The sequence below is a fragment of the Catharus ustulatus genome, chromosome 2 (assembly GCF_009819885.2).
Source record: "Catharus ustulatus isolate bCatUst1 chromosome 2, bCatUst1.pri.v2, whole genome shotgun sequence".
Taxonomy (NCBI): Eukaryota; Metazoa; Chordata; class Aves; order Passeriformes; family Turdidae; genus Catharus; species Catharus ustulatus.
The window spans coordinates 109,546,377-109,555,579 of NC_046222.1; the positions used below are offsets into that span (position 1 = coordinate 109,546,377).

General features: G+C 44.1%; 1 protein-coding gene across 4 annotated transcripts in view; it reads right to left on the bottom strand.

Annotated features, from left to right (window-relative positions):
- MAP7D2 (MAP7 domain containing 2) overlaps window positions 1-2,919 on the bottom strand; it is an 81,762-nt gene extending 78,843 nt beyond the window's left edge. For all 4 annotated transcript variants that reach the window (XM_033051070.1, XM_033051069.1, XM_033051068.1 and 1 more), the window contains exon 1: window positions 2,835-2,919. In XM_033051070.1, coding sequence (XP_032906961.1) covers window positions 2,835-2,877 — 43 coding nt within the window. In that variant the 5' untranslated portion in view covers window positions 2,878-2,919. The remainder of the gene's footprint in view (window positions 1-2,834) is intronic.
- Window positions 2,920-9,203: the final 6,284 nt, after the last annotated feature.

A 9,203-nucleotide genomic window follows, 5' to 3' on the forward strand; every position in this document is an offset into this window, starting at 1 on the left:
TCACATGAAAAGCAGTACATGAACCTTGGGGATGAACAACTGTGAGTGTCCATATATGAGAGAAAACAGTACAGTACAAAAAGAAGACTGTAAGTATACATTTTTTAAATCATTTTGGCATATAAGAAATCACTTGGAAAAGCAATGAGATCAAGAAAAAAAACCAACACAGAATTTATAAAGGAATCCACACATTAATTCCTTTCACACAGACTGGTTTTACAATATATAGTCTAAGACAGCACAATACATCATTTTTTCCCCTTAAATTCTTTTAGGCATGATCATATTTTCTATAAGGAAAAAAAAAACCAACCAACAAACACATTTTACTCTGAAACTCAAAGTGTGCAGTATTTAACCTCCTAGCACATACATTAAGCAAAACTCACCAGACAGTAAAAAGGAAGATGAGAGATTCAATACTGAGCCACTTGTCCTTCAAATGATCTTTAGTCATTACCTTTACTATAGACAGCAGCAGCAATAATGCCTACATTTTGGTCACCTAACACTCTCCCTGACAAAAAGATTCCTACAGTGCCTTCTCAGGCTATTGTTTGCCTCACGCCTTTGATTTTTGGCAAAGGGATATATAATCGAGCTCTGTAAATATTATTTTCTTGTGCCACAGAATTTTGCTCCTTGTCTGCAGAATTATAAACAATTTAACAATAGTCTCTCCCCTAGTAATCAAGAGATGAAAAAAAAATCCCCGTGTTGCAGGCTTGTTTGTTACAGTTTGGTCTGGGCAGACGTTTGAAGTGCCTTGCTCTGCTTGCACTCCCATCCAAGCAATTCCCCCAGCACTACAAGGATCCTACAGGTCAAAATTCAGATGCTGCCAGAGAACCACAAGGTTTGGGAAGGGGAACAGTAGCTACAGTCACTGCCTGTTGTTGGGGCAGCACCCCTTTGGGGGACAGCACTGTAGGAAGGAGCATTTTACTCTGGAACAGAGAGGTAAGATTCTTCCTATCCCAAGACAAGGATTCCAGGACCAAGACATACATACAAACGTGAATTAAGAGAGCATCATTTTCCACATTAGTAGCTGTTGAGGTTGTTACAAAATTGCCAAGTCTCACAAAAAAAAGAGCCTCATTCTTTGCTGCAGGAAATCCAAATCCCATCCATACTGCTCTCTAACATACCACACACGCACAATCTTTTACACTATATCATGTATTATCTTCCAGCAGACAATTAAAATAAAGAATTTGGCCAAGACCACTCTGTGCTGCCCTCCTTGGGCATTAGTGTTCAAATGTCAATGCTTGACCACAAGTAATTACATCTGTCTGTGCCTGTCCATGCCCTACAACACATAACCCATTTGTTACCATCTTTAATCATAGTACATGCTACCTTTTTCTATGGATTTCCCAGTCTCATACAGGGTGAAAAATAGATTATGTACTGGTCAATAAAAAGACAAGGTTATTTGCAACATTTATTTCTGAAGTTAGAATGTATAAACTAAAAAAAAAAAACCCACAAAAATAAACATGCCTAGGAAGAGAACAAGTGAACATTGGGGAGAATTCCTTATGCTTTAGAAAAGAGGTGAAAAAAATTCCTCACAATATAAATTCCTCCCGTCTTCCATGTGAAATACTAAAAAATTGAGACCCCCAAGCCCTAGAAGTGCCTGACTGCTCAACAGCAACAGTGTTACAGCAAAAGCCGTGCAACTGCTGAGCGTGTGGAGAAGGGTGAGGAACAGCAAACACAGGTGTTCCCACTCCTTCCTTGGCTCCTCACACTGTATTACCTAAGAGAAGTCAAAGTCTCAGATTCCCTCTCCATAAACTGGGGAGAGTAATCCTTCTTTATCTCCCAAACAATTGTAAAGCTACTTTTAGTCACTACAGCGGCTTAGGACAAACGGGGAAATTAATTCCCTCTTATGCACCAGGTTTAGATGGTTTACCATCCACAAACAAGAGGTTCCACACCAGATAGTTAAGGTAAAAGTGTAATGAGCACCTGCATAACACCTTAATCACTGCTCATCTCCTACTCGAGCCCAGGGGAAGTCATGTGAAGAAGGAGCAGCCAGACCCACCCTAACACCTCCATGTGAAGCCAAGAGCCAAGGTCACGACCACCAGCCTTGGCCCCAACATCTCACGGTGCTGGGGGAATGGATCCCATGCCAGGTGCTGCTCCGCACATACAGCACAACCTTCACCGCATCTCACACACCCTTCTCACCCTCGGAAATTAAAAGTTATGTTCGCTGAGCAGCGAGGAGGGACCTTAACCAGGAGCCGTGCCTATATAAGGGCTCGGCGTGCGGTGTTCACGCCCGATACCCGCTCAACCAGTTTGCTGCCCGGGCTGGGCAGCACCGGCACAGGCAGGCCCAGGCACCGCCGAGAGCGAGCTTTCCAAATCGCTGCCTCCCCGCTCTGCACTTCGGGGCACAGCCGAGCTGCCGCCCGCCCGCCCCGGCAGCAGCGCCGGCGGCCGGGGAAATCGCGGCGGCACAAAAGCCACCTCATGGCAAACACCTCCCGCACCACAAAGGGCAAGGACGGGGCGAGCCGGGCGCCGCGGGCTGGACCCGCTCCGCGTCCCCCCGGGAGCGGCCGCCCGGCGCCGGCACCGCCGCGGCTCCGGCCGGCAGCGGCCGCCCCATCCCTGGAGATGGCGGCCGGACCGGGAGGCACCTGCCAGGGAGCGACCCCCGCCTGACCCTCCCCGGGGCTCGGGGAGCGCCGGCGAGGGAGGCGAGGGACGGGACGGGACGGCGCCGGGGAGAGCCGCGGGATGCGGGCGGGAGAGCCGCCGTCCGCCGGCACCCCGGGGGTCGCGGCCCCATCCCTTACCTGTGGCCCGCGGGTGGCTGCGCGCAGCCCCCGGCTCCGCCATCTTCCCCGCCGGTGCCGCCGCCGCGTCCCGCCGGGGCCGGCTGGGCTGGCTGTGCCCGCGGCCGCCGCACAGGCGCAGTGCCCGCCCCGGCACCTGACGGCGCGCGAGGGGAGGGGACGGCAGGGGCGGGACGCGGCCGGGCCCGCACGGCGGGGCGGGCCCGCTGCCCAGGTGGGGCCGCGCCCCGCCCTCAGCGCTCCGCCTGGGCCGCGCTCGGGCCGGCCGGCGCTTCGGTGCCCGGCCGCGTTCAGTCGGGTTATCCCCGAGAGCCGAACAGCCCGCGCCCTCCGGCTTTCTGGACGGATCCGGCCGTTCTCCCAGATTTTTCCATGCAGGTGTTTGCGCCGCTGTCTGCAGCCTCGTGCGGCCCCGGATGAGTCGCTGGCACCGGCGAGAGGCACAGCCGTGTCCTTCCCTCTCAGCTGCGGTCGGGGTCCCTTCGGGCCGGGCTGGCCCTGCAGCGGCAGGACCGCTTTGTCCTCGGTTTTAGAAGGGGAGAAATTAGCATAATCCTTGTTTCTCCTCGTCACTCACGTACTAGTGGTTGAACTGCCCTCCCCAAAATTTTAAGACGCACCTTGTGTACTTCTGCTCCCCCATCCCTGGTTCTGCTGTTTCCGGGCCGTGCTGGGACACAGCAGTGCTGCCGGAGCGCACACGGCCCCAGCGCGTCTGGCTTTGGGGCAGCTCCTGCTCAAAACGTTGCCAGAACTGGTGTTAGATGCCAAAAACCTTATTGACCCATCTTCACTGCCAATTTACCAAAATTTAAATGTAAGATATAGTTAATCCTTCCACTTTACATTCTTACTCCTTTTGTTTTCTTCTTTTTGCCAAGCAATTACGTTACATTACATTATATTCTTTATCTGCAAGTATAGAGCATAGTCAATATGAGAAGAAGGAGGAGGACAGCATTTACTTTGATATTCCTAATGTGTCTCCTAGTAGATCATTATTTCTAAGTGGCAATTATTCTATTGGGGTGCTGGGAAGCAATACTTCCATCTACACATTCAAGTGGTTTTCTCATGTTTGGATTCACACACCCCAATAGAAGTTTTTCTACACAGATTTAGGGTTTCTGGTGCACATAGCAATAATTATTCCTAGTGTTGCTTTATCAATTAAATACTCAATTTGCATTGTTTAAAACTCTGCCAAAAAAGTGTCAAGTGATGTTTTCATTTCAGCTGTTTTTCCTGCTAACCCTACATCAAGGGGCTCCACTTTTTATTCTACCTGTCTAAAGTTTTGGTCATATTACAGAAGAAAATTCCCACCTGTCTTACTCTAGCTGTCTCTCCTAATTTCCAGGGGCTCCTTTGGCAACAAACCAAAAAAAGGAGGAATCTCCTGTAATATTAATTAATCTTTAGCCCATTGCTGTCTGACGAACACAAGGGAAAGAACAGCTGGTCTCAGTGCAAGATACATGGGCATAGTTATGAGGAAAAGGAAACTGAGAGGGTGAATTTCCAGGGCTGGGAAATAGGACAGCACAGAATGGACGTGGGGTATGAAAAAGTGGAGGATTATAGCAGAAGCTGGAGAAAGGGGAATGAGGGTATCTGCAGGGTGGGTGTTCAGGCAGTAGCCAGTGACAGGAGAGGGATGGATGAGGGCACTGGAGAATCTGCCCCAAGGAACATGAGCCCACCAGTGCTGGCTCTCAAATGGTCATGAAGCCCATAAGCACAGCATGTCACATGGAGAAAGAACTGCTCTCCTACAACTGTCATCTCCTCTGATAGTTGGTTCACAGCATTCAGACTGGGAGTCATGCAGTGGAAGGAAAAAAAAGGTATTTTAAAATAAACTTAAGGGAACTATACAGAAAACATGAGAGCTCTGAAGCCAAAACCCTCCCCTACAATGTTGTATGTTGTTTGTGATATGAATCAGTTTTTAAATTACCTTTGCAGAGTGTTTTTTTCCACAAGACTCCCGCCTCATTCAATACAAGATTGTCTTTAATTAATGTATAGTTCTTGAACGTTTGTCCTCATTTTCATCATGTAAAGTGGAATCTTTCATGTCATATTCTCTGTGCATTCTTCAAACCCTGCCTTGAAGGCAGGTTAATTAACTTCCGTGATGACTTTCCTGTGGTAGTCTCATAACTCCTTCAAAACATTCATAAATTTAACTTTCTAACAGCCTTCTAAGTTGAAGTAGTACTATTATCATATTTTCCACACAAGGAAGAGCTAACGGAAGGTAATGTGTCTGGAGTTGTCTGTAGTGGTTTGTAAATTCTTTTATGTTGTGGAGGCTGGTAGGTTGTTTCAAAGCAGGGAATAGTGGATTTAATACAGTGTGCATCCACCAGCACCTCAGAAACAAAATCATAACTGCTCTTGCTCAGGTTTGACTGTAAATACTTTATAGATCTTTAAGCACTAGATGTAGTGGGTTACTTACAATCTACAAAGCTTTGATATGCACTTACACCTGGGAATCAGGAGCTAATTTCAGGCATGTCTGTGTATCCTTCCTTATGACAGAGGAACCCCGGGAATTTTTTTAATATTCAACCTTTTAAAAGGAAGTTATGAGCAGTTTAATTTTGCCCAGAGTTCACAGAACAAGATTATTTTCCTGACTGTAGCAACAAAAAGGGCTTTCCCCGCTGTCTGCATGCTTAGATTTGGAGATGTTACCATGTTCCTCCCGAGCTCTTCACGGCCCACCTTCCTTTAATCTCCTTTCCTATCAGCAGAAGAAAAGCATCCTAGAGGTTGCACAGCACCAGGAGCAATGGGAGGGTCCACTTTTGAGTGATAGGGGAAGGATTACACAACTTTTACACAGTCCTATAGCCTTTGGTTGCTGAGAGATGGGATTGGAAAGTTTCTCCTCACCTCCTGGGCTAAGAGTGTGAATTATCACAGCAGTGCCTGCAAGGGCAATGAGGCAGCAGGGAGAAGTTGTGTGTTTGGTGGGCATTGCCAGTCTGATCAGCAGCTCTCTGGCAAAAATTATAAAGCAGCACAGGAATTTTCCCAACACACAACTTAATCTCTGTAAGGCACATCACACTGAGCACTCCATTCGGGAAAGTGTTTATTGCAGACACTTTGGTTATTCTGCTTTCTTCATCTGAAGCCCCATTTTTCCTGCTATGAATGAAGCTCTGATAACACTTGTTCTACATTGTATTTTGAAGCATTGTTCTTTCTTTTAAGGTGTGTCATGCACTGTTAAAATTAACACCACTTTGGACTTCTTTTGTGGAAAACATTTTTCCTCTCTTACCACACATTTTCAGGAGATGCTGTATTTAAATAGGTCTGTGCAAATGAGCTATAGTAGATGGTGGTCAACCTAAGCCTATGAGAAGCTCAGAGGTAAATCTGCAGAGTAGTAAATTCTTATAGTCAACTCAAGATGCAAACAGAAAAAAGCTGGAGAGACTGATAATTTTGCCACCTTTTGCCACCAGACATTCAAATAAAAACTGTCAAAAGTGTAAACTAATTTTGAAAATCTTGGCTTCTTTTCTCAGTGTTTTTGAGATGGTGGTATCTATGCAACCAAAGCCATCTCATCCTAGGAATGCTTCTGAAGGAAAACAGAACAGTCAGTCCTGAGCAAACTAGCCAAATTTACAATGTTATAAGTCTATGTTTGTCCACAGTTTTTGCTGTATTTTGCCATTTTGAATCAATAGCTGAGAATTTGAGTACCCAAAAAAAGTGAGGCAAGTAGAATGGCTGCCTGGGGTATTTCAGTTGGAGCAGCTGGTACAGTGTCATGCAAACACTGTGTGTCAGAGATGGTAAATTCACATCTCCTAGGCACTATTTGTCTGCTTTAATTTCAAAATCATCCTTCATTTTCTGAAACTCTTGGAAGTCCAGTGCCTCACAACCTCTGGATGAAATTCAGTGCTCAGACCAAAGTATTTTTACATGCAGTGCAAAGTCATCTGAAGAGGACTCCATCAGGTAAGTTTGTGTTCTTTGAGATAAACAGAACATGACTCAGAAGCTAGAAAGAGTGTTTTAGCACATGTACCAGAAACTGAAGAAAGGTGGTGAGTATAACTAAATATAGTTGTTCCTGATTGTTGAAATAATTAACTCAGCATCTTAAGCATTCCTCTAAAATAGATTACAAGGGAACAGAGGGGTAAGACAAGGGGCAACGGCTTTAAACTGAAAGAGGGCAGGTTTAGATTAGGTATCAGGAAGAAATTCTTTATTGGAAGGGTGGGTGGTAAGGTACATGGACACATTGCCCAGAGAAGCTGTAGATGTCCTGTCCCTGGAAATGCTCAAGGCCAAGTTGGAGATTTGAGCAACCCAGGCTAGTGGAAGGTGCCCCTGCTCATCACAAGGGGGTTGGACTAGATGAGCTCTAAAAGGTCACTTCCAACTCAAATTCTATGGTTTTATGAAATAACAGAAACAGTCATGGAGTAATTGATGATAAGAAATCTCTGTGACAAAAGATCAACCTTTAAAAAATAATGAGTACTGAGTCAATAAAGTGAGGATCATTGTGATAACAAAGAAAATTTTTTTTTCCAGTAGCTTGAGACTTTCTATAGAACATGGTGATGGTAGCAGTCTTGAAGGTAGATACCAACAGCAAAATGCTGCTCTGTCTCAAAACCACAGTTTTGAAATCAGAACTCATGGTTGTATTTATGAAGGACTTCTACTTGTTAGTCAAAAATACTTTTATAAAAAATAGTTAATTTGCCCAGGTGAAATGGCTTCAATTTCTGTTTGTCACAGTTCAAGAAGCCACAGATACCCACAGAAATTAAACTTGCCTTTTTAGGGTCCCTGATGGAAGAGCAGGAACAATGTGCAACTCAGTCCAGAAAAACCTGAACTACATCTGTCTGCTTTATTTTTGTGTATTTCCATATCTAAGAACTGTCATTCAGTGAATAATATCAGCCTAGTGTTAAAATATTTTTTAGGATGAATCATAATGGATTGCTTTTGTATTTGTTATTTGACATGTGAAAAGTATATTATTTATCCTTCATGTGAAAGTAGATTTTAAAAAACATTTTTAAATGTTAAATTGTTAAATAACATACTCCAATATCCTATGCCATATGTGATTTTTTTTGTACTCCCCAAAAGCCTTGAACTAGGGGCATATTTTCACTTGTCTCATACTTTCATCCTTTGAAGTTCAGTCATAGCTATTTGATTTGGAAAAGGTTGGCATTAACAGGGTTGATCTTCACAAAAACAAGGGAAAATAGAGCAAGAGAGGAACTCTCTCATCACCTTGTCCTTTGTTATTTACTGACAGCAGAGGCATTTTAAGTCATGTACAAACATAGCCCTGTATACACACCCTGCTTTGCTGAGCATGATAATGGGATAAACAGTAGTGGAATGCAGCATAAACCTATTTCACATTGATTTAAACTGAATACTTTGTTATCAATACTTCATTGAAAGAGTGATATATATTATTTCTCCTGTAAATAAGTCCTTAAATATTTGCCATCAAATACCTGCTATTCTCCTCCAGATTCAAAACCTTGTGAGCCATGAATCCTAAAAGCTGTGTTACTAATTTCTTTGCAGATTTGTGGGCAGGCATCATTGGGGAATATGAACAAGTTAGATTTTAATGAGTTCTTGATTGCTTTTGATTCTGGGAAGCAACTAAAGGTTATTTACTGCAGTATTAGGCAAAGAAAAGGCAAAAGCTCTGTCAGCTTTTCATGCTTTAAGAGGATGTGACACAGTCTTAGTTTTACTGGGAGAGGCAGGAGATAGGTCTTGCTTTGGAAAGGAAGAATGTCTGCCCTGCAGCCATAGAAATATTTTTCTGTTTCTCTTCAGCACCTGCTGAAGTGATTGATATTTGCCTGAAGGATTTGCAGTTATTTGTACTATTTTTGTTTAACTGCACTAGGATACTTTGCCGGGAAGTGGAATATTCCCTCAGCAGTACCTCAAATAAATATGCAGGAAAGGATTTAGTTGTATAGGAGAGAGGCATGGACTGGAATGTTCCTACCTCAGATTGACAATGAACTGTTCTCAAGTTTATGGAATATCAAATCTTAAGATGTTTCTATCCTGATTGAATGCCTAAAATAGAATTAAACTAATTAGTTTAGTTATAATTGAATAATAATTGTACTGCATCAAATGTCAGTCAGTCAGTAGAGAATGAGTTTTTCACTTTCTTTGGTTAAACTAGCATCCCAAGTATGATCAATTCAGTCACTCTGAAGAGAAGGGAAATCATGACTACCCTGGTGTCCTGGGGTAACTTAATGATGCTGAATTGTATCCCCATTCATCTGTTTAGCTCAGAAATAAGTTTTCCACCTTAAAAAC